At 36.9% G+C, this 24,932-nt stretch overlaps 3 protein-coding genes, 1 long non-coding RNA gene and 1 other non-coding gene across 7 annotated transcripts; 4 read left to right on the top strand and 1 right to left on the bottom strand.

The window, feature by feature from the left end:
• Positions 1-1,850: 1,850 nt before the first annotated feature.
• Positions 1,851-10,083, top strand: LOC135626930 (la-related protein 6B-like). Of its 2 annotated transcripts, none has more exons than XM_065132768.1 (10): positions 1,851-2,329; positions 4,993-5,074; positions 6,315-6,409; positions 7,215-7,286; positions 7,373-7,452; positions 7,523-7,619; positions 8,057-8,104; positions 8,180-8,248; positions 9,078-9,218; positions 9,505-10,083. In XM_065132768.1, exons 1-10 carry the CDS (start codon positions 1,901-1,903, stop codon positions 9,793-9,795), a joined length of 1,404 nt encoding a protein of 467 aa, XP_064988840.1. In that variant the 5' UTR covers positions 1,851-1,900; the 3' UTR covers positions 9,796-10,083. The 2 variants fall into 2 exon arrangements, with proteins under 2 accessions (XP_064988840.1, XP_064988847.1); XM_065132775.1 differs by having other exon boundaries at positions 1,853-2,329; positions 9,523-10,083.
• A 508-nt stretch (positions 10,084-10,591) lies between these two features.
• LOC103979387 (outer envelope pore protein 37, chloroplastic) lies at positions 10,592-19,576 on the top strand. 2 transcript variants are annotated; one of them, XM_018823569.2, is made up of 7 exons: positions 10,592-11,152; positions 13,072-13,218; positions 16,515-16,604; positions 17,400-17,567; positions 17,685-17,779; positions 18,926-19,046; positions 19,304-19,576. In XM_018823569.2, exons 1-7 carry the CDS (start codon positions 10,748-10,750, stop codon positions 19,433-19,435), a joined length of 1,158 nt encoding a protein of 385 aa, XP_018679114.2. In that variant the 5' UTR covers positions 10,592-10,747; the 3' UTR covers positions 19,436-19,576. The 2 variants fall into 2 exon arrangements, with proteins under 2 accessions (XP_018679114.2, XP_009393794.2); XM_009395519.3 differs by lacking the exon at positions 13,072-13,218 and having other exon boundaries at positions 10,605-11,152.
• LOC135626955 (uncharacterized) lies at positions 11,159-11,745 on the top strand. Its single transcript, XR_010492510.1, has 2 exons — positions 11,159-11,325; positions 11,423-11,745. It is a non-coding gene; the product is annotated as an uncharacterized LOC135626955 (long non-coding RNA).
• A 224-nt stretch (positions 19,577-19,800) lies between the features above and the next one.
• On the top strand, positions 19,801-22,201 carry LOC135626942 (shewanella-like protein phosphatase 2). Its single transcript, XM_065132788.1, has one exon. The coding sequence runs from the start codon at positions 20,495-20,497 to the stop codon at positions 21,818-21,820; it is 1,326 nt and encodes a 441-aa protein (XP_064988860.1). The 5' UTR covers positions 19,801-20,494; the 3' UTR covers positions 21,821-22,201.
• Positions 22,202-23,729: 1,528 nt separating this feature from the next.
• Positions 23,730-23,857, bottom strand: LOC135639477 (small nucleolar RNA snoR86). The gene has a single exon (XR_010496964.1). It is a non-coding gene; the product is annotated as a small nucleolar RNA snoR86 (small nucleolar RNA).
• Between the last annotated feature and the right edge of the window lie 1,075 nt (positions 23,858-24,932).

Genomic DNA, 24,932 nt, shown 5'->3' with positions numbered 1-24,932 from the left:
ATCAAATTTATTTTAATCTAAGAACTTGATACCTAGCATGGTGCATATGAGGCGTAACCTAATAGTAACTCTAACAAGTGATTCCATCCGTAGATAATCTTTTTCCGCTCAAAACTCACTCATCCTATCATAATACTGTATCGATTTTGCTACTGAATGTTACAACGTAGCCATGTAGGCAAACTGATTTATCAACTTCCTTTTGATTTTAAATTATTTGTTAAGATGTTTAAGCTGAAATTGATATTAGTATACTTATCGGATCATTATAAGTCAATCTTAGTCTTATCTACTTTCAAAACTAATCGAAGTGTTATAATAATAATTTTATTTCAAAGATTATAGCAAAGTGAACTTATTTCTAAAACATCAAAAAAATAATAATATTAATAGAGCTTACATAATAGACTTTTGACATTTGATTAGTATAGTTCTAAATCCACTTGCATTTCTTTCTTCTTTTTTTTTTTCTGCGAAATGTATTTTAGTAAATTGAACCAAAACTCTCCAACAAACAATTTAAAAAAAAATTGTGCACAAGAATAGAGTATTTTTTATTTCTCATTTTAATGAGTAATATATTGAGAAAAAGAGAAACACGTGAAAGAGAAATTGAAGCTGTAACACTAAATCGAGGTATTATTTTGATTTAGTAGTCATGTGTCGATTGTGCTATCCCGATCATATAACAACTGACTTAGTTAAATGAAGCTACGACTATGTTCATCAAATTCATCTTGTGATGTTTTCAATTAGTTGAGTGTCGAGTTAATATAATGTGATATCGACTTAATATCAAAAATATATCTCGAAGAAAAATGATGTCTTTTGATAAGCTCCATAATTAACTTTTATCAGTGAAAATTCTTTTAGACATGAGAAATTGAACATTCTATAAAGCATTAGGAAAGACTCATCCTTATCTATTCATTGGTACTAAATATGATTTTATCGGAATTAAAATCTTAAAATACTAAACTCAAGCTATAGTGTATTTATTTGTATATAAAATTAATTCTTTTATCAAGTATAACAAGATTACCATAAATAACTTATATTTATGACTAGTTTTGTGATATAAACTAAAATAATTAATTGTAAATCTAATTACAAAAAAAATCATATACCATAATTTTTATTTATTTTTCAAGACCTCAAACAAAAAATATATTTTTCACTAAATCAAACAAAATCATATGTTTCTGTTTGATTTAATATAGCATCAATACCACCATAATGGATTCCCTATTGTACTTTGTATGTGCACCAATCATCACCTTGGTTTAGTTTGGTAAACAATTATATACAAATATATTCATCTCTAAAGTAAATGAATTTAATATTTATCCTTTTAAATTTAACACATATTTTCCTTAAAACCTAAGTACTTTACATATATGCCCTCGCGGTTAATCTTCATTGTAGAATAGAAAATTCTAAATTTTATTAAATTTTATTTAACCTTTAGAAACCTCTATTATGATTAGAAGTAATTTGTGACCAATAGTTTGCATGAGTTAGCTATTGATATGATGTTTGGATGGACATATACTATAATATAATTTGTAGAGGTAAATATGTCATTTGGAGCATGTGGAAGGATAGATATGTAAAAGTACCTCAGACATTCTTAGATAAGTTTGATCCCATAATCTCCCCTCAAATCATGCGCCAATCACCCCACAAGATAATCAACCAATCATTTTATGCCACGCAAGAGAATATAGACCCTGTAGCAGGCAGTGGCTCCCTCGTAATAACAGAAAAAGCTCGTCCCCTTTATTCGAACCTGACCAGTTTCGTCGACGCATCGAGGCGGCCTATAAATACCACCGCCCATCTGAACCTTTTTCGCTTGAGAATTTTACCTCTCCGCCCGAAGGGGCTCTTCCAAACCCTAATGGCCCAAGAAATCATGGACCAAACCCTAGAGGCCATCGAGAGTTGCCGATCGCCGCCGGATTCCTCCACCCCATCCCCATCCCCATCCCTCTCCCGTGCCCTCTCGTCCAGCCGCCTCAACGCACGGGCTGCCGAGTTTGTCCCCCGCGGCGCGCAGCCCCCTGCCCCTGCCACTGCCCCTGCCCCGGCGCCGATCCACCACGGCCACGCTCCCGCGGCGCATCCGGTGATGCACGTCTTCCACCAGCCGCAGCCAATATCGGCGTACTTCGGTCCAGGGCCTGGTTCGTTTGAGTACTATGGTGGTGGGGCTGCTGGCGGGTTTGGAGAGCACGAGGGAGGAGGGCAATCGAGTGTTGATCCGGATCCAAACTATACGGCTAGGGATGGTCTCTCGGATGAAGTTGTCCAGAAGATCATTAAGCAGGTCTGTGCTTTTTTCACTCAAATTGCGACATTAATTTCCTAGTGAGGTACTCGATAAAATTCAAATGATTTTTGGGTGGTGGAATGTGAGGTCCTTTGTCGGAACTGTAGAAGATGAACTGATCCGTCAGCTGAAGCTTCGTTAATAGTGGATTATCTTTAAATTAGATTGTGGAATGTGGCCCATGATATGACTGAAAAACGAAACAAAGACTGAGTGGGATATGTTATTATGTCTGCAGGTGAACCTTGCGATTGAGGTTCTCCGCAACATAGAATTATGAAAATTGATTATTGTGTTATAGATACATGTTGTTGGCTGAGGGCGAGAAGGGATATTGATGTAGGAATTAAGGTGATGAATCGCTAGAAGGCTCACCTCTTTTAAACATGGTTATAAAATTTGCTTGATACTGGTTTTGATAATCTATCATATCAGCGTGGTAACAGTGTACCATGCGGTTTACTATGCTGTTCAATATTAGTCTAATAAAATAATAATGATCGACAACTTAGATTACACAATGATTCTGTCTTTTCGTTTTTGAACTCCCAGTGTGACATATCATGTTTAGTTCTATATCAGATGTGGAAGGTCAATCGAGTTCGTTTATATGGCCATAGCAAGCCTAGTGGTTCAGACATATCAAGCTATATGGGCTAGTTATCTTATTGTGTCAAGTCATAACAAATGATGTCAGAACAAATTTATTATTGAGCATGGTGATGAGTCTTAAGGGAGAGTTATATGTGGATGAGGCTGGAGCACATTACAGTGTGGAGCCACTTCTGTGTGGCTTCACATGCATTGTACTGGTGTTTGAATCTGGATTATGATTTTGGTCTTGATGAGGGTGTCAAACCTTAAGTGGAAGAGATTATGATATTCCATGTTTAATCACATCTATTTAGTTGGTTTATAAAGTTAGAGTAGGTCTACTACCATTAACTTGTGCTAAGTATTTTGGGATAGTGGTTTGGTTCTATCAATGGGTTAGTTATACTATAGGATCAGATAGTGTGATTGCACAAACACGTTAATTCTGCACCTTCTAACTCTTTTCATGCTGGATTTTTTTTTGTCATGTGACAATGATTGGCATTTAAAAGTGAATCTGCTTTGCTTGTCCCTGATGTTCTTAACGCAACAAGATTAATAATCACACTTGGTTGGACCTTGTTTTGTACAAAATGAAAGTTAAATGACATTGCTTTAAGATAATTTATGTTGTCTTTTAAGGTAGTTGATATTTCATTGGACAATACCCTTCTTCCTGCTTATGAATTTCTGATTTTCGAATGATGGTATGTATGCAAAGAATCTCAGTATTGTTAAGTGATTATAATTTTAAAATGTAAATTATAATCTAAAGACACTATTGTCTTAAATCTTTAACTCTCAAGTATATTGTTGTACAGATAAAGGTTCTGTAGATAGAATTTACTATTTGAGTTTATCATGCTGTATTTATAGAGATTGTTCTCCATGACTGTCGGATGGTTGGCTAATTACTTGACAGACATGGTCCTGGAATTTTCTAAAAGCCATCTGAGCCTTGGCATCCTTTCCAACGAATGAGTCCAAACAGCACCTCATTTGGTCATGGTTAACCCAGAAGGGCTTATTACAGCAGTGTCTCATGTATTTTGCATACTGATGTGGGATATACTGTCTTTTATACCATCTGTATATCACATCATAAACTGGGAACACATTCTAGTAAGTTGACTGCAAAGATTTTAAGTGAAAATAAGTCGATCAATTGCCATTAAGGGCTGTGATTTTGGATGTGCCTTTATTTGTGTAAAAAATATTTTAATAAAAAGAATTATCAGATGCTAAATAAGATTGTTATGTGTGGTAGATAGGTAGTGGTTTTTAACTCTTATAACAAAAATCTTGACCTGTTGGATCTCCATGTCCTTCCTCAGATAGGAAATCCATTACACTCTCTGATTTATTATAATAAAAGGAGAATGTTGTCATTTGAAAGGGTTGAAATGAGTAAAACAGTCATTTTTAAGAGAGCAACGATGATGAAGCAATGATATTTTGTAGAAAGGTTAGGAAGAAAAACATTGGATAAATGGGAAGGGTGAGTATAGGAGAGTGGAATGTGTTAACTCAGATGTTATTTAACCATAAATTCCAGAGACTTCTGTTGGGAAGGACGAATACATTGAATAGATAGAGTCGGATTCAGGGTCCAACTTGTATATATTGCTTTTTTCCAGGTTCGTGCTGTGTACACTGTATTTGTTTGTAATGCATCAAAATTAGGATATGTTGTACAATTTTGTTTTTATTTTATTTTATTTTATTCTTTTGGGTTGGTGAGGGGCATTGAGGATTTATAATTTCTAAGATTGTATTATGATACCATCGCCTGATTACATTTGCTTATTAGAAGAGCATAGTCTTACAAAGTTGATTGACACTTTATGATTGTCCAAATTTCAGATAATCATGATATCCATGGAGTGTTTACGTTGAACTAGATGACAATGGATTTTTGTCTGCTGTTGCAATAAATTTTATTGTTTATTTCTTGCTATTTTCACAAAATTATGCCTTCCCAGTCAATTTCATACATTGTTTTACACTCTATTATCTGATCTAACTTCTCTTTTTCTTTTCGAAACCTACAATTTTATTATGGACAGGTTGAGTATTATTTCAGTGATGCAAATCTTGCTACAACTGAACATTTGATGAGATTTATTACCAAAGATCCTGATGGGTTCGGTAAATATTCTCTTGTTGGCCATTCAAGCTTGTTATTTTTAGTTGACTTTTATTATGATCTAATGTTAAGACTTTCATATTTTTATTTTTTTCTCAATAAGGAACATGTATTGTTTAAAGATGCTGGTCCTAACAATGCTAATCATGGAAGTAAAATGTGAGGATGAGTGACTAAGATGCAACATGGACTTGAGTTTCAATGAGTCATGCATATCCATGGGCAATATATGCTTTAAACAGCATTGTAGTTGGCTAAAATCCTGGGATTTTAAGGTTGCAACTTGGATGGGTTGGTTGAAGGTCAACCATTATTGTAACTAATCCAGTGCAATGTGGGTTGCTGAGACTTGCTTGATGTGAGACCAACCCGAGTCGCAGTTCTAATGTTGATTAATTAAATAGCTGCTGTAAGAGAATGTTCGGAGTTTTTTCTTTGTTGGACAGAGTTTTCGGTTTGGGTGAATCGTATAATATCTGCCTGCACAGAGATCTATTGGCTTGAAGGTGTATTCTGTACTTGCAGAATATTAAGTTCAACTGGCAGTCTCCTAGACATCTAAGGAGGGGTTTGCAAATGTAGCACATTAAAACTTTAAATTATAGTTGCAAAATATTAAGTTCAAGTCAAATCCTGGACAATTGTCGGTTGCAAAATGAGCAACCTTACCGGTGTACCAGGGCTCACCCTCTTTCAACATAAATGGATCCTTTAATAGTTACTATAATATTTTAAAATTAAGAGAGTAATTGATGGCTGTTCAATTTCTCATCTGCTTCCTCTAGGTGTTAAATATTTCTTACTATAGTATTCTAGAGTCTTTATTGAATTGTGCTTGCAAGTTGCAACTTAATGGGTCCTATTAAGAAGTTGCTATAATGTCTCATATGGCATTGTTAAATAGCATTGACCGAACTAACATTTTTATTGCTGAAAAATGATGGATAATTATGTGTTGGTGAATGATGAATGCTTAGTCACCTAGAAAGGCATAATTTGTGTGTCAACATTATAATTATTGGTTAGATTACTGTATTTTGGAATCAATTGCTTATTTATTAAATTGGACAAAAAATATTGTTTTTTTAAAATAGTAAAGCTGCAGTTCTGCAAGTAGCACTTTTTTTTTTGAGGATCTCTTTTTATTATCAGATTATCAGAAATTGAACGATCGAGAAGTTAGAAAAATTGTCCAAATAGTGATTGTCTGATTATTTAATTTAATCCTTTTCTTCTGTGCAGTACCAATATCAGTTGTTGCAGCTTTTAAGAAGATTAAGGCCTTAGTCCACAACAACTTCCAGCTTTCTGTGGCGCTTCGTACATCAACAAAACTTGTGGGTACTTCTAACATGCTTGTTTAACGCACACCATTTAGAATGATTTTGTGTCGAACCTGTCTATGCTTCTATAGCTCTTTGAAGTCATATATATACTTGGACTAGGGTATAGTTGTACTGCATGATTCAGCCTTATATATCTGCCCTGATTATAGATGTCATATATATGGTATTATTTGTCCCAATTATAATTCTCAAACCACCACTAACACCGTAATTGTCACCACCGCCATAGATGCCAACCATTGGTCAATAACATTATCGATGCCATCACTATCATCTCCACTAGTGGTCATGGTTGGCCATGGTCACCAAGGCTCTAAATGATTGGTCCCAATTATAATTCTCAAACCACCACTAACACCATGATTGTCACCACCATCATAGATGCCAACCATAGGTCAATAACATTATCGATGCCATCACTATCATCACCACTAGTGGTCATGGTTGGCCATGGTCACCAAGGATCTAAATGATTGGTGATAAGTAGGTTGTCACCACCAAGGATCTCAAACCACCACTAACACCATGATTGTCACCACCACCACTGCCATTATCGCTACCACCACAATCACCTATTATTGTCGCTGGCATTACTGCCAGTGGCATTTGTTAATAAGTAGGTTTTCTGAAGATTTATTCCACTAGAAAAGAACTCTAAAGCTTAGATATCTAATGTGACCAAATGTATTCACAAATATGAAGAACTATTGATTTTTTTCTTTCAAAATTCCTCTCCCACAAAGGAGACTTAATACCAAACATGCCCTGAGTATGCCTGATTTGAGTCAAATTACAGGTTGTGAGTGATGATGGGAAGAAAGTTAGGCGCCAACAGCCTTTTACCGAATCAGACTTGGAAGAGTTGCAGGTGAGATTCAGTCAGTTCTGTATTGAGGTATTTTGTGATTTTGTGTGGTTTAATTGTGATCACAATCAATCTTGTTTCTCTTTTAGTCCCGCATTGTAGTGGCCGAAAATCTGCCTGAGGATCATTGTTACCAGAATCTTATGAAGATTTTCTCAATTGTTGGCAGGTAGAGTATCTGATAGTTTGTAAATGCTATGCGGAGTTTCCTACTAAATAACTTGAATAATGTTCTGTAGTGTAAAGACAATTCGCACATGCTATCCTCAGCCCTCCAATGGAACAGGTGCTGCAACTAATAGACCAACAAAACTAGAAATGCTTTTCGGTAACAGAGTATGTATCCGTTTCTGTTGTTCTCATTGTGTAATTGATAAACACATTTTTAAAGTGACTCGGCTTGCTTATTTGGTATTGGTACTTGCACATGGTTTATCTTTAGCTCTCTATGCTTTACATAATTTTTAATTTCAAAAATTTTTCCCTGGATTTCTCTGCCAACGTTTTTATAGTAAGTAAAATCATTCTGTAACTAGAATCTTGCCAATATAATGTCTCTGAAAAATGAGAAACATATATTTTTCGTGATCCTGCTGTTAAAGGCAAATGATGCTCATATTTATTGAACCATGGTGCTTGATGAAACAAATTGTGTTGTTGGACTGTGAGTAGCTTGTTAAATTTTCTTGTTCATCACATGGACATGTGGGAATTAAGGTATAAAATCTTTATTCGATGATATTTTGAGATGTGGTTTAATTATTTCTTTGCAGTTGCATGCATTTGTGGAGTATGAGACTGTTGAAGATGCTGAAAAAGCAGTAAGTTTGATGAAATCAATTTAGCACATTTTTTAAACTGCAATCCTCTGAGTATGTTGTTCTCTTGGCATGCAGGTTGCAGAACTCAATGATGAAAAGAACTGGAGAAGTGGACTTAGAGTTCGATTGTTTCCTAAATTTTTGGTAAATTTAATACATTTTTTCTTTCACATTTTCCTTGCACTGGCTTTCCTACTCACACATAAAACTTTACCCTTGTAAAGAACTTGGTCTTCATCATTTTCCAAATTACGTTAGCCAGCGGGTTGGTTTTGTGTATGCAATGCTTTATACCTCTTGGATGTCTCGTTTGTGTGCATGCACTTGCAAGAATTTTAAAAACTAGTGGTGGTGTGAGCGATAAGTGAGAGGAATATGAGAGGTAACAGGTGGCACTTTTAAACTGCATTTTTGGTTTTAGGTAAACATTTTGCAGACTCATTGAAGAGAACTTTGTTACAGTGACATATACACAAGCTTAATGTAACTGTTTAATACAGCATGAGATTGGAAATTAGTAATTCTGCTGATTTAGTCTGTATATGGCCATGAAGAGGATTTTCTATAATGTACTAGACTGAAAGAGGAAAATTTCTTTTTGTAGGTTCTTGCTAACTTTGCAAATTTAGGTTGGATTTGAAGATTCAATAAAAAAATTGTCTTATTTATTTATATCTATTTTTAAGCTTTTAACTTCAGTCACCGGTGGTCACTTTTTGAAATTTATTCACACTTAGCTTAGCTTGGTCAAATCTTACATGAGATTTGGGTTTCTAGAAATAATGTCTCTTTGACCAAACACTTCTGATTCTTTATTTGTTAGATCTTATCTAGTTACTTTGCAAAGAGGAATACTGACCTGGAATTACAGTCTTCACCTGTATTATTTGAAATTTCTGTTAATGTTCTTGCATGAGTTTTTAATCTTTTCATGTTGTAAGTGGTGACTCTGATATCTGCATCTTCAATCCAGACAAAACATGGGCAGGGTCGAGGGAGAAAAGGGTATGAAACTGATTTCACTGGAGAGGAGGATGTCTCCACATCCAACCAGTCAAATGAGAAGCAGGTTGAGGATGTCTATCACCTATCTGAAGTGTCACATGAGCATGAGGTAAGAATTCTTGCACCCTGTTGTTCTTGGTTTTTATCTGAAGTATCCATGTTTCCTGGTTCTCTCTCTCTCTCTCTCTCTCTCTCTCTCTCTCTCTCACACACACACACACACACACACGACTTCTGGTTAAAGTTTATCTACAGAGTTATTTTTGGTCTACCTCAGTACTCTCTCTCTGTCCCCTATAGTACGAATAAAGCCATGTTTTCGGTCAAGATTGGAGTTCTGCTGCAGTTCAAAATCTCAATATTACTCCAAGGTCCTTTTTTCTAAGGCAGCTCAGATGTGTTCCCTTGAACAGAGCGGGGAGAGCTTCAGTGACAAGGATGGAGCACTAAGGCGGGGGAGAGGTCGCGGCCGTGGAGGGCGAGGACGAGGCCGTGGCCAGCATCACAGCAACAACCGTGGTGGAGGTCTAGCATTCGGCACTCCACCTTCCACCCATCTGAACCATCCCGAGCGTGACCAGTCTGTCGTAGCTACCAAGCAGCCTCCTGGTCCTCGCATGCCAGACGGCACAAGAGGATTCACCATGGGTCGGGGGAAACCTGTTGCCCCAGCAGGTGCGGTCTAAAGACCTTTCTATTAGTGTGTTCGTTCTTTGTATTTGTTCTCGATGTGTATGTTAATAGTCGTCCTCGTGAGCCAATTTGCTGTGTTTGGTGTTAGTGTTGTTTCTGGATACACGTTTGTCCAGTTATATTAGGGCGGTTGGGACCTTCTTTTGGGGCTCCTTTCCGGGTCTCAACTCTTCTCCTCCACTTCGGACAGTCTGGTGTCAAGAAAGGAAAACACTATAGTAAAAGACAAATCTTGCTATATTCTAATAAAGCTTCACGAGTCAAAATAGGTATTGAACTTATGATATATCAAATCACAGAAAATTCGAATTATGGCTTGATATCGATTTACATGTATTTAGTTTGGATGCTTACTCTTGTATCTTAACTCGTTTCAAAACCGATTTGAGGAATCTTGTGCTCGCTCCGTCTAAACTGGCCAAACCGATCTTATTATTTGAGAAAAAAAAAATCTTAGTTCTTATTAGGTGTTAAAACATTTCTGTGCCTTTAAAGTTTATGATTTTGTTTTGCATTTTTAAATTAAGGGTTACCACATATCCCAAGCTCAACAACTCACACAAATGGCATTGTAATTAATATTTCTTAATTGATTATTGCTATAATGAAGTTGAAACTCCAAAACGACACTAAAGAATATTACATATAAATATGATAGCATATACGAAGCATTTGAACATTTGAAGGGATGTATAATAATATTAAATTTTAGAGGCTGCCAAACGTCATAACAAATTTCCGACTCCATTTTGGACCCACTTATGATTACAAAACCACGACTGAGCCTCCAATTTTGTCACTCGCGCCCGTCAGCTTCAAGACGAGGCTCCAAAATCCAAATCCCTCCCCTCTCTCTTCCTCCACAATAAAACAAATCCTCATTCTATCTCCGATTCCACTTCTCGCCCTCTCCGCCCCCCCCCCCCCCCCCCTCATCATCTCTCCATGGCTGACTCCGTCCCTTCGATCCCTAGCCCTAACTCTGCTACTATTCTTCCTCTTTTACCACCACCGCCGCCCCCGCCGCCATCATGCCATCCTTCCGACCAGAGCCCCGCCGGTGGCGGCCGATTCTCGTCGTTTCGCTGCCCGGCTACGCGGGTGACGTCTGAATTCGACAGCGACAGCTCCGTGTTCCTCCACAAGGTCTCCTGCAAGCTCTTCGACAACCTGGCCAAGCTCAAATTCTCCTTCCAGAACGACCGTGGTGGCCAGATCGCCTACCCCCAGCTCGGTTTCCTCACCAAGCACTTTGGTGTCCTCTACGACCTCGAGTCCCGCAATGCTCGTCTTAATGGGTCCTTCGATATCGCCAACTTCTTGCAAGTCCGCGCCACCCACGATGTCAAGGTTTACTATTTTTGTTCCTTTCCTCACTGCTTCCATTGTTATTAAAACTATTCTTGTTGCAATCGTTTTTTATGGTACTGACTAAAATATACTTTCTTCATTTACCTATTACTTCTCGATTGGAGTAATTTCTCTTACAGTAATAATTCTCGTGAAGAGTTTGGATTGGATAGGTAAATTTAGTTGTTGATGTTTGGACATATTGAGCTATATAAACGACAGACAGACCCCTTTGCACATATTGGATCACTTTGTTTCATGTTTCTGCAGCCACAAAGGCCAATGCTCTTGCGAAGACTAAGGCAAATGTTGAAACTGAAACGTAGTGTGAGTCCGAGTAAGCACCATATAATCAGTGAGGATGAGTTTTTTTTTTCTACGGGCTAACATTTTTGTTTGAGGTACATTCAAAATGTGGGTTTTTTTTTTCTTTTTGTTAGTTATATTTAGGTTCTCCTTCAGGATGAGCCACCTTTGGAAGATACTGGTTGTTCTGCAGTCATTCAACTGCTCTAATTGGGTTGTTCCTGCAAAGTAATTCATTTAAAGTCTTGGTATGAAAATGGCTTCAGTCTAATAAAGTTGTATCAGGCTGTCCTCTTCATTGGCTATATATCTCTTGGTAACAATTAGCAAGCCAAACATTTTGTTATTTTCTTACTGTTCATGTGTTGTTAGGATTTTATTTTTCGTTTATTCATGTTGCTTTCCTCTGACATTCTGAGATCTTTATTCCTTATTTTTTATCCAATCAACTGGGTGAGGAAGATTGCCATCCAATTCATAACAGGCCATGATTCTTGAAACTTAATGTTATTGTATATTTTTTAATGAGTTTCCAGTTTGTTTTTCTACCGAGTCATCATAGAAGGGACCTTCTAGTCAGGTGATGATTTATATAATGAGAGTCCATTTGGCTACAAAAACAGTTTAGAGCTTACATGCATGATTCCTTGCAGCATTCAAGATAGCTTGATGATTTTCTCTTTTTCCTCTCTTGTTTGATTTTCAATATTTCCATCTCTTCTTTTTCCCTAGGAACTAGCATGTGTTGTGCATTATTTTTAATGTAAATTAGCCCTTTGGTTATTAAGAATGAACTGGCGGTATTCATGTAGCCTGTTGATGGTGATTTCATTACATGTTATCTTGGTAAGTAATGCACCCAAATAAGTCATGTAAACACTGGTTTTTGCATATAAGCATATTTTAATCAAGTCTGTGCTTTTCTTTTGAGGCAATATTTATTTACTGGCGAACTGATTTGCTGTACAAAAATCAGATTGATGTGAAGTCAGGCTTGCAATTGATATTTGTGTCAGTTTATAATTGGTGTCTTATGGACAACTCATTAGGTTTCTTTTAGGGTAAAGTGTTTTCCTAGCTTGTTTCTGCTATTGCATAGGTATATGCTTTAATATATTATCTTTATTCTAAGTAGTAGAAGTTAATAAAAACTTGCCTTTGTTCCTTTCATGCTCCTATGCATTTTGCAAATCTTGAGTTTGTGTCTAGGTATGTTGTGCTTAGCTTCCATCCCATCTTTATATATGAACTGGCAGATTGAACATCAAAGTTCTCCCAGGTTTTTCTTGGTGGCAGTTGTTGTTTAAACTATCCTCAGGTCCTGTATATATGGTATTCGTGTACCTAATTACATGTCCAGCTGATCTCGTACTTACACGTTTTCTTATCATTTTATTCGTGTTGTGCATATTGTCATGGACACATTATACCTTTCACATCCCAAAGCAGTTGGGTCATGCAACACTTCTGCCATCACATTATAATCTAAATTTGGATAATTAGTTTCTTATGCGGTGTGATCCCATCATATTTTCTCTTATCAAATCTTATCTCTTTATAGTAAGGCAAATCTTTCTTTTTGTTGTTAGTTTATAAGATTGCTTGTGTTTCAGACTGGTCATAGTGGAGAGCCAAACTCTATTCATATAGGCTTATCAGCACAGTCTTTATCTGTTTCATGCACATGTGAAAATAACGAGTCTATTGTTTCTTGCTTCCGTTTTGGTAGTGCCTTCCTATTCAAGTATCATTATAAAAAGGTGCGTGTCTTTTGTCACTTGTATTTATCGTTTCTGGTAGATATAGTGATAAGCAATTATTCAATATCTACAAGCAACGGCTGCTTCAAACTGTTAGCTTAGCTTGTGCTTTGTTATATGTGATTTATGTCAACATTTGTTGATTTTCCTTTGATTATGATAATGAATATTATTGGTTGTTCAGTTGTAGACATCTGTGTGATTGACTTGGTTGATAATGTTGAATTTTTTGTTTATGTGGATGGAAATTCAATATATTGGAGGTAGGTGACAAAGGAGGTTGATATGTGGAGGAGATAAGAAAGATGAGGGGTGATGTTCCTGCATTTTTTAATGGTAGGCAATGAAAAGGAGGAAGGAGCAAGAGAGGTAGAGTAGGAAAGAAAAATTATGATGCTTGTTTTTGCTACTTCTACTATATGGGGGAGTATAGGGAGGGGAGTAGAGAGAGAAGAAGTGTTTGAGGCCATTAAACTAGGCGGTTGCAGTGTTGATTTGTCAAGAGGCACTTGGGTGCCTGAGGCCATTAAACCAGGCACCTGTGCTGGTTGCCAAGGACAAGTGCTCACCTAGTCCAGTCCAAGCACCTAAGTGGGTGCCCGATACGAGGTGCTCACTTGGCCTAGTTGAGGCGCACTTTGGCCCAATCCACTTGAATCAAGCTTAAAATCAAGGTAGATGGAGAGAATTGGTTCTGTTGAACTTATCAATGTTGATGATTTGGTTCGATGCAACCGATTCATCAAATTAGCAACTCTCTCCCTCTCTCATGTGATCATCCCAATCATGCGATTGATTGAAAATTTAGCTTCTTCGCTGTTGACCACCTATCGATGATTGTTGTCACTTTCGAAAGCTTTTATATTAATGTGATTTTTGGTGGATAATGACCTTCGCCTTTGCCTCTAACAACCCTTCTCATATTGTTGTCACTCTTGTTGTTATTGTCATTGTGATTTTTGCGGATGACCACTTCTGTCTCCGTCAGTTATTCTCTAATCAGTTGCCGCTGCCAATGTGATTTTTGCTTATGACCACCTTAGACAGCTTTCTCCAATCGGTGCTATGTTGTTGTGATTTTCGTTGACAATCACCTTCGACAACTCTTCTTTGATCGCTTTCGCCTCCAACATCTCTTATTCGATCGCCTATTGTTTCTCCTATGATCTTCATGGATGGTCACCTCTGCCTCCATCTCTCATAACTTATTCTGATGGTTCTCTGACCACTTGTCGTTGTCATGTGATCTTCATTGATGAGCCTCTGCCTTCGATAGCTTCTCGCTGTGATCTTCTTCGACTGTCTATTTTTCTGTGATGATCCTTTTTTAAATACACTCCTTCCAATTGAGTTAGTGATTTTGTTAAGTATATTATTCGACGCCTCGCTTCACTCGCACAAGTGCCAAGCACCTCAGACATTTTGAAACCTTAGCACTTTCAGTACCTAACAACTTCGACAACACTGGGTGGCAGAAAGAAGTTAGATATTGGATTGGTATTCATCATTAGTTTAGCTATTTTAGGAACAATATAGGCTCCTATTTTGAGTTTATAGAAGAACCCTAATATATTGATGGTCTAGGTTAAATAAGTTATTTAGCTATTAGGAACCTTGTTTGGAGGTTTTACGTGTTACTTTTATTGAGATTTGGAGAATGATTAGATTATAATGACAATTTTGTTGGAAGACCTCTATGGGTAGCCATATATGAGAAGATGTAGGCCCAAGGTCTGATGCTTGTATGCTATTCCACTTTCTCTGCAATAAAGTGAATAGTTTTGCTATCTAGATAGTTGAGAGTTCTCTTCTCCATTTGAAGGAACCACTGTTAGGGGAATCACTTCTAACATCATTAATAGGTTCCAAGCCTTCACATTTGTTGAAGACCCATATTTGATTAATATATTAAAGTCACTGCTGACAATTTGACTTGATTTGGTGCACAAAGGAATGTGTTGCTTGAACAAGTCATCTAAGAAATGGTTTGGTCTCCACCATATCTTGAAGTTAAGGTTCTTTAAAGTTTAAAATAGCATTGAATGATCATGAGGACCTGATATCTTACAGCAGAAACAAATGGGTTTGAGTTTGAGTCTGATATTTGAGTTAATTTCATAGGTGTTTTATATAATTTTGATTTGGCTTTTGGGTCACGTTTGAGCCAATGTTGTGTTTATATCCAACCAGGGTCTAGTTTTTGTTGGAATTATTAAGACAATACTGTGTACTGTGTTGTTTATGCTGCAGTATCATGCCACTCTTACTGTCATACTCTAAGACAGTTATTTGAGATCTAGTTGTATGACAAGGGTCTGTTCCTTAACTATTTAATGGATTATGCAATTAGGCTCTAGAAGCAGCTAGCTGTACACTACTTTGAAAGTCCTATTAGGACTCGAATGATGACCAATTGCTTCTTACCGTAAAAGTTATGTTGCATGATACAAATGGCTTATTGGACTTAAAAATACAGCATGCAATTGGTTCCTTTAAGAACTAGTTTTAAATATTTTTTTTAATCACAAAAGGGTCATGATAACTGTCTTCCTCTGTATAAGAGTTCTTTTTGTTAACATCTCTATGTCTTTTATATATTAAAATAAATACTTGTCTTTAGATTAAAAAAACAATAAAAGTGATACTTGCTACATGGTTAGCTTTCTTGACCAGTTGGTAATGATAACTGTCTTGTTTTGTTAATATGTTTTTTGTACTACCCCTAACATTTTTCTTTCTACTATGATCTTATACCTTCCATACTTTCACTCTCTTTATTTGAATTATCATGGAATATTATTTTTACTATCACAAGGATCAGAAATATGGAACACAATCTTGTGTCAAGAACCAAGCATCTTGAAAGATTCCTATTTGGAAAGTTAAGGCTTTTGCATCTGAATTCTATCAAATTACTTGTCATTCTTGTGTAAAGACCCTTCATTCCAAGAGGCTCACTGGAAGAGGCTATTTCCAGTCACGTTTTTGTAGCATGCCTTTGATATTGATTTTTAATTTCTTGATTTGCTGAAGAGCTTGATGAAGAATTCAACTTTCGAATATAAGACTGTGACTTTATTAGTCAGCATTATGTAATCAATGGGTGTGATGTCTCATTTAATCTTGTATAAAAGATCTTCCAACTTGAAATCAACATTTTTGTCCTTTTTTTATTTTTCTCGTTAGCTGTCACTATATTTCTATCTGTGCTGGATCAAAGCCCTCTTACTGTTTAGTATTTGCTTGTTTATATATATTGTGCTCATTTGGTTTCGTACTTTCAATGTTTCTCTCAGGAGCAACAAGGAGAAGTTGCAATCACAACAAGCATGTCAAATCCATCATATAAACTGGAAATTTCTTCTTCAGTTCCATCTGCTGGTCTGGTAAGTTTGTTGGTAGTACTGCACAAATTGCTACCAAAAAGTGTCTTGCAGTGAAAGAAAGCTGAAATGATTTTCTTTTTCTGATTTGATATCATTTTATATAAGGTCTACCTGTGCTGCCTTATTTGTGAAGATGCTTAATTGAACTTGATAATCTTTGTAAATATAATATTCACTCTAGGGTAATAATTGCTCCAGAAATTTGCCAACTAGTTGTTTGCGAAGATTGTGCCTAAGGGCACATCATCAATCTTACATTTACAGTAAATCTGTAATCTTTCATAAGTTAAAGTTCAAGTTATACAATTAATTAAAGGCTGTCCAATGCATGATCCTCCTGCTAATTGGGAGCTCCATAGTCTGTTAGTTGCTCCTTACAGACTAAACAATATGTTTCATTTTGCATATATGGTAAGTGTGGTAAGTGCTAATTCTTAATAGTCGCTCCTCATCAGCTCATGGTCTTCAAAATGTTTTTTTGCTCCTGATTTAAGCATGTTATGACAATTGGGACACAGCTTTTGATGTTCTCCAGCCTGTATGCCTATGTCAAGGATTTAACTATGGTCTGTATCCCGTATGGTGTTGCATCATACCAGTATGGTATGTTGCATACTATGTGATATACTACAATATACTGCTGGAGAAAATCATAAAAAATGGCTAATGTGTTGATATACCCTAGCATGGTTGGTATACATAGTATTGATATTTGAATTTATGACTACATTTTTGTGTTTTTTCTGATATAATGCACATTGAGGAGTGGAATAACTACAAACTCTACTTGTGCAGCCAAAAACAACTGTCCACTTCCCCCTTGGTGAAGTTTCAGTGGAGAGGAAAGACCAGGAAACTGAGAAAGCACTATCCATAAATGGAATCCTGAAAGGTGAGCTGCTGAATGGAGTTTGTACTGCATTATACAGGGATGAGGATCTTAATCTGAGATACTGCTACAAGGTAATAGTCAGTCTCTGCCTCCCTTTGTTCTTTGTATTTTGACTAGTGACTAAGCTTTTTCCCTTTGAAGATATATTGCTGAAGGATGATTTTGTTTGAAACTGGTTACATTTATAGGATGATGAGATGTCATTTATACCCAGCATCTCTTTACCATCAAATGCATTATCCTTGGCATTCAAACGCCATTTCAGTCCCTCAGACAAGTTGAGGTTAGCAATTTGTCCATGTTTTTCAGTTTGTGCTGTTTCATATTACTTTATTTCATATTTTTGTTCATCCACTTGTCTTGTCCGTAGCAGAAGTTAGAATATCCTTTGTTTTAAAAGAAATCTGTCAAGACTGTAGGCTGGAAAAGATTTGATCAACTCAATTTGTTAGCCTGCTTATTAGGTGCTGTTAAAAAAATGTTAGACTAAATGTTTGTACATAATAAAATTCCATTAAAATCAAAACAAATTCTTGAATGTTAATTAACATATGCTATTTAATATTTTATAATTTAGGGTGATATTAGGAGCAAGCACAGGTGCTTGTCACCCATAGAGATACTTTTGAAGAGTAATCTCTGGAGGGTGGTGATCTTAACAACATGTTGATTGGTTCTGGATGTTGTAGTAATCATAATCCATGATATTTCTTTGGATCCTTTTATTGGCAGAGCAACAAGGTAGATAAACCTTTAAAGCAAGGGCTAGACACAGGATTTAGAAGATCTTGGATCAGAGGATAAGGTTCAAGGAAGAAAAAACATCAGAGGAAGAAGATAATAACCTTGGCCAACAGGCTAAAGTATTCATTAATCAAAATATTATTTGCATATACCAAGCCATTATTCTTTCTCTTAAACATATAATGAGACGAGGGCTCCTATCCACCATGTACTCAAAGAAAAAGGTAAGGAAGCAATAAGTTACCATATGGAGTTAATTGTGCCTGCTATAATACTATTGCTTCTGTGGTACCAGCAAATGGTATATAATTACTGTGATTCTAACATGTGAAAACATGTATCCTTTAGAAATATGACAACTTGATGCCTTGATGAACTTTCTGGAGCATTTACTCTCTACAAATGTTTTCACCAATGTTCTAATTTTTGTAAGAACGTTGTACCACTGAACTGAACAGTAATTGGTGTAAAAAAGGATTCATGTAGGTTACCCAGATGGTTGGAACCGAAGTCTTGGTTCTGTTGTTCACCATGATGACCACTGCTTGTTGTCTTATGTATTCTTGCTTTCCCATATACTACTGATCATAGTGATTTTTGATGTAATATCATCCACAAAATTGTAGTTTTAATAGATTGGAGGACCGCTATTAATATATTTCCTTACCCAATTTTTTTTCCCCAGCTACTGGTACCACTTTGACTCTAGTCAGTGGAGTATGGTGTACAAGCACACTGTTGGTAAAGACCTGAAGTTTAAAGCTGGTTATGATTCTGCGGTGCGACTTGGATGGGCATCTCTTTGGGTATGTTTGACTTCACAATATCCTGTTTAAACAAACTGCATCTATTTCAACTAGCGAAAGCAAAATATGAGGGAAAAGGTGGTATGACCGAATTCTGTTGAGATTACACATTCATAGTAACTTTATATTGGCAATCTTGAGAACGGTGGTATGTTACTGCTCGATGCTCCACTCGATTGAATTAGAAACAATTTCCTGCTTTCTAATTTTTCTTCTAATGAAGTAAATGATATTTGGGGACTGCAATTCTTGTGAAGGTTGGAGATGAAGATGGCAAGACGAAGACAGCTCCGATGAAGACGAAACTTCAGTTTATGCTCCATGTACCGCAGGATGATATCGGCAATTCTTTGTTGATGTTTCGAGTTAAGAAAAGGTGGGACTTCTAGTTCTCCATTATATTCTTTGCTCGAAGAGGAGGTATGACGACAGGTATCTGTCTTTTGTCTGTCAAACGTTTTGGCTACAACTTGCTACCATATTTTAGATGTCAATGATCTTTTTCACCAAGAATTCAGCTTGTTTTTCTATTACTATGTTACTTGATACAGAGGGAGAGAAGACATCAACCAGACTTATTTGATTAAAACCTCAATTGTTACCAAGGAGAAAGAGACTAAAAACCTTTTTTCCTGATCCCTAATATCAACTTCAGCCAACTAAAATGTTAATTGCAGTCTTTTCCTTAATGTATATATCTTAGTGAAGATATAGAACTAATTACACACATTTTGGTAAATCAGTAGGACCATTCCATGTGCACTTAAGATGCATTTTTGCTTTGATTGTGTACAGGTGGATGAATCAATGTAATCATATAAAATGTATATTATGTTAAAAGACACAAGTCTATAAATAGCTTATTCATCATACCCACCACTCCATTCAACTCTATAAATAGCTCCCACAATTAGCATTTACACAGAACCAATTTCTACAGACACCACACAACAGGAAGACTCCAGCAATTTAATTTTCTCTTTGATTACTGAACATGTTCTTCTTTATCTTAATTGAAACTTACAGCTACAATTACATATGTAAAGAGATAAAATAGTTGTACTTGTGATTGTTACAAATTACATTCATTTATTGCTTGCAAACTAAACATCCCTAAGTTCATGAATTGGAGAGCTAAGAGTTATGGTTGATTCATCTCAAGCAATTACTTGTATTCTATTCTAAAAAATTCGAGCCTAGCCAATTTACTTATACATAAGATACAATTAAGTAGATATTTAGATCATTAATCGCGATCAAATTTGTGTTTCATTAATCAAATTTGTGATTTAAATTGATTTTGCTTAAATGGTACGGTATCAGAAGTGGGTCAGTCTTTTTTGACCTCTCACATCCGATGGATTGTTATTGACATGCAAACGTGGACGATTGATTGAATAGGAAAATTAAGTATTTGGGATTAAAAATTGGGAGGAATTAATCGTCTGATGAAAACCGGAAAGGAAGAAAATAATTGGAAATTTGGAGTCGCCGACCCTTTTCATCGTCAGGTCAAAGACGTAACCCCCGAAGTCGTCTTCTTCTCTCTGAAGTCACCACCGAGAAGAGAGGAGGAGGCGGTCGGAGAGATGGGCGCATCGGATGCGGGTTGCGGCGATCTCCCTCCCGTTCTCTCCTCCTTCGTCGACGCCTTCGTCGACTTCTCCGTCTCCGGCCTCTTCTTCCCCACCAACCCTACCCCTAGCCCCGCCCCCGCCGCCACACGCATTCCCGCCCCTGCCCGTCTCGTGGCGATCGGTGACTTCCACGGCGACCTCCCCAAGGCCCTCCAGGCCCTCTCGCTCGCCGGCCTCGCTGACCCCTCGTCCGCCCGCTGGACTGGCGGCGCCGCCGTCGCCGTCCAGGTCGGCGACGTCCTCGACCGCGGCGGCGACGAACTCCGTCTTCTCTACCTCCTCCACCGTCTCAAGCTTGACGCCGCCGCCGCCGGTGGCGCCCTTCTCACCCTCCACGGCAACCACGAGGTCATGAACGCCGACGGCGACTTCCGCTACGTCACCCGTGACGGCCTCGAGGAGTTCAGGGGCTGGGCTTTCTGGTACCGCTCCGGCCTCGCCATGAAGCGCCTCTGCAGCGGCCTCGACCCCCCCAGGGACCCCTTCAGGGGCGTCCCCAAATCCTTCCCCGGGGTCAAGGAGGAGTTCTGGGAAGGGTTCCGCGCCCGCATCGCCGCCTTACAGCCGAACGGCCCGATCGCCTCACGATTCCTCGCCGGCAACCAGACCGTCCTGCTGGTCGGTGACTCGCTGTTCGTCCATGGCGGGCTTCTCCAGCAGCACATCGATCACGGGCTGGAAAGGATCAACCAAGAAGTCAAAGACTGGATAATGGGGCTCAGCGGGAGGCGATCGCCGTCCTACCTGAGAGGGCGGGACTCAGTGGTGTGGCTGCGGAGGTTCTCGGACGGACCAAATTGCGACTGCGGGCAACTCGAGGAGGTGCTCTCGATGATCCCGGGCGCAAGGAGGATGGTGATGGGGCACACCATACAGGACGAGGGAATCAACGGGGTGTGCGAGGACAAGGCGATCCGGATCGACGTGGGGTTGTCGAAAGGGTGCACAAACGGGCTGCCGGAGGTGTTGGAGATCAACGCCGGCGACCATCCGAGGATTTTGACATCGAATCCACTGTCGGACGATCGTTGGAAGCAAGAGCAGAAGCGGCAGCCAGTGGTTAAGGAGCAGGTGAAGGAAGGGCTTGCCATTTTGGTCCCGGAGATTAGATTGAAGGAAGTGGAGACCAAAGGTTAGAATTTGCTTGGAAATGTCCAGTCTTTTGGTAAGACAGGATGGTAAGAAGGACTGCAATGGATATCTATCTATTTATCTATCTATATCTATCTATCTATTCATCGAGCTCATTGGAAGATTGATGCAGGAGTTAATATTGATGTGGCAAAGACCTTACTATATTTGGCTATGAAGGTTAGATTTGCACATCATTCATTCTCTCTGCTGTAGGATTTCAGCAGATGTTGGAGAATGGAATTTGGATGAAAAGTGCAGCCTGAGATTTGATATTGGAAATTGAATTACATGTGTTAAAGCACCGCTAATTGCAATGATTGTTATTCACTTGCCTATTTGAGATGATGATGATGATAATAGTTTAAAGCATACTTATTTTGTGCATTTTCCATTGTGTAGTGAATGTTTGCTGTGTTGGAAATGGAATTGGATGTTCTATTCTGTGATTTGTCTGGTGCAGATTCAAACCTACCTATCATGTAGTTTTTGTCAGTGCCAACTATTGCTCACTTTATTTTTTCTCGTTTGCATGTTTTAGTCTTATTTGAATTAATATTATATATATATATATATATATATATATATATATATATTCCTATAGAGAACATATTTTCTAAAAAATAAGATTATTTTAGTTTGCTCTGTTAGTTCGATAGGCTATTATTTTAAGCTTAACGAAATGATTTATTAATTTTGTTTATAATTAAAATTATAAAATAATAATAATAATAATAATAATATACTCATCAAATTTTACTTTATTTGAGCCCAAACAAGTTATGTATATATATATATATATATATTTATATATATATATTTATTGAGGTTACAATAATTTCTACCTGATTGTTTATAAATACTGGAATATATACATGTTTGCTTTTGGGTATAGTCATAAAAAAGGGTTCTTCTTGGGAGATCAATCATATATATTTGTAATTGATCTTACATTTTCAGAAACTAAAATTATTTTAATTGCTGGAGGTTACAGTTTCGATAATAAATATGGCATGAGATTTTAGATGGACCAATTCAAATTGTATGATATTATAATATTGAATATTTAGATTACTTTACATGTATTTTTCTTAAGATACATATAGAATGACATTTTTAATCACCAAATGAATCTGATAATACTTTACATATTTAATGATATTATAATATTAATTAAATTATTATCTGCTGCATGTGATGATTAATGTAATGAAGTTATATATATTATATATCATTGAATATTTAATTGTGAAAATTAAAATGAAAAGAGACAACTCATTGAAGATCTTTAGGTTGAATCAATTTGATCTACTGACCGATCCAGAAATCAAAATAATCCATAAACAGATGAATGAAAATAATGAATGAAAGATCTACAGACCGTCGCAAAGGTGAAAGACAACTCGTATCAAAAAAATAAATCGATCATTTGAGAAAACAAAAACGTTACAAGATCATAAAAAAAACCCTAAATTAAACCGCTTTGAAGTAAAAATCAAATTTTCTGATAGATCATTTTTTTCTGATAAAGCATCAAAAAATATTCTTCGATTTTTTTCTGTGCAAAAGCACAGAAAACAAATCTTTATCTTCTTATTTTTCTCGGTTTCTTTGAGACAGCAACCAGTAGAAAATCGAGTTTTTCCTTAAGAACAAAGATTTCTCATGTTGATTTGAGATTGATGCCAAGGATATTGTTTATTTCTTGAACTCAAAGAAACGACTGAATCGAACAACGAAAGCCACCAACTTTGATTCAAGTCGAGCCAAAGGAAGGACCTTTGTGGCATCCAAGAATCCAATTAAGGTCATGGCAAAATCAAAAGGACCAAGAAAACAGAAAAAAAAAAATCACAAGTTCAAAGAGAAATCCAAGAACGAAGCCGATGGTCGTACGAGATGATGAAATGAAGGAAATGTAGCAGCTTGTTCGAGGCCATCACCAAAACAGAGAAAAATTTGAGAGGCACGGAGAACTGCGATAAGTTCGTTGTCGCCAACCTTCAATGCAGAAATCGCCATCTCAATCCGGCGCTTCCGCTCTGCAAATTGGCTTCCTTATCCTTTCCCATTCATCTTCCCAAATCTCGACCGAACTCAAAAGGAAAAACAGGGCAAGATCCAAAGAAAAGCAAAGAAAAAAACCCTTAAAAACAATCGAACAATCCTTCTCCGCTCCGCAATCTCATCAAAATCGAAAGACAGATCTACACAAAACATCGCAGAAACAGAAACTCTTTGAAGGGTGTCAAGAAGCAGACGGAGGCAACAAATATATAGAGATGTCAGGAGGAAGGAAACCCTAACCCTAGTGTAGCAATTTGGGCGCTCGTGTTGAATGACCGAAATACCCTTTGGCGAATTGAATAAAACGGTCCCCGTTATATGTATCGGGAGTTACTTCATTTATACCGATTTGACTGCACATATAACGATAAATCGCAAAACATGTCGTTGCAGACCCAATCTTTTGTTCTTTTTCTATAATTTTATGAGGCAATTATAATATTATTTTTAAAATAATTATCTCACTTATTTTGATATTTATATGTGTATAGTTTCATCGACTCGAGATATTATTTTTATTATTTTTATCTTAAAAAAGGTAATGAGACATAATTTTTTTGAATAGATACTCATCTTTCGATCAACTTATCTCTCAATATATATACGGAGAATAATATAAAAATATTTATCTATCTAAATTTTTATAATTATATGAAATAGGATATTTATTGATCGGTTGTAGAACGAGTATGAGTTGTCTATCGATCATACCATATTATTATAAATTAACTTCAATTAAGGAAAAAGATAATTCAGAGTATATTTTTTGAAAATCCAACATAAGGATTTGTATATCTCTCTCGTCTTGTTTAATTCCCACAAATATAACTATATAAAAAATTGGATTCAAGAAATTTCATACAAATAGGACTTTTTATTATCATAAAATTACATTATATATATTTGTATAAGTTGTTTATTGATCTTAATTTGGATCCAATATAGTGTATCAATAGGATATTGGATAACACAACTTGTTGTAAAAAAACATTTAATATATTTTTATTTTTATAATATTGGTGTCTCGAATGAATCCGAAAAAGATTTAATC

The sequence above is a fragment of the Musa acuminata genome, chromosome BXJ1-3 (genome assembly GCF_036884655.1).
Source record: "Musa acuminata AAA Group cultivar baxijiao chromosome BXJ1-3, Cavendish_Baxijiao_AAA, whole genome shotgun sequence".
NCBI classification, from domain to species: domain Eukaryota; kingdom Viridiplantae; phylum Streptophyta; class Magnoliopsida; order Zingiberales; family Musaceae; genus Musa; species Musa acuminata.
This window is presented reverse-complemented; position numbering and strand designations above follow the sequence as displayed.

What these genes read in the sequence shown, in the direction of transcription:
- LOC135626942 (XM_065132788.1), top strand. Translation starts at nt 20,495, where the DNA reads ATGAAAACCGGAAAGGAAGAAAATAATTGGAAATTTGGAGTCGCCGAC.
- LOC135626930 (XM_065132768.1), top strand. Translation starts at nt 1,901, where the DNA reads ATGGCCCAAGAAATCATGGACCAAACCCTAGAGGCCATCGAGAGTTGC. An exon ending in CAAAGATCCTGATGGGTTCG is followed by an intron (nt 5,075 to 6,314) that starts GTAAATATTCTC and finishes TCTTCTGTGCAG; the next exon opens with TACCAATATCAGTTGTTGCA. An exon ending in AAGTGTCACATGAGCATGAG is followed by an intron (nt 9,219 to 9,504) that starts GTAAGAATTCTT and finishes AAGGCAGCTCAG; the next exon opens with ATGTGTTCCCTTGAACAGAG.
- LOC103979387 (XM_018823569.2), top strand. Translation starts at nt 10,748, where the DNA reads ATGGCTGACTCCGTCCCTTCGATCCCTAGCCCTAACTCTGCTACTATT. An exon ending in GCGCCACCCACGATGTCAAG is followed by an intron (nt 11,153 to 13,071) that starts GTTTACTATTTT and finishes CTTGTGTTTCAG; the next exon opens with ACTGGTCATAGTGGAGAGCC. An exon ending in CAGTTCCATCTGCTGGTCTG is followed by an intron (nt 16,605 to 17,399) that starts GTAAGTTTGTTG and finishes CTACTTGTGCAG; the next exon opens with CCAAAAACAACTGTCCACTT.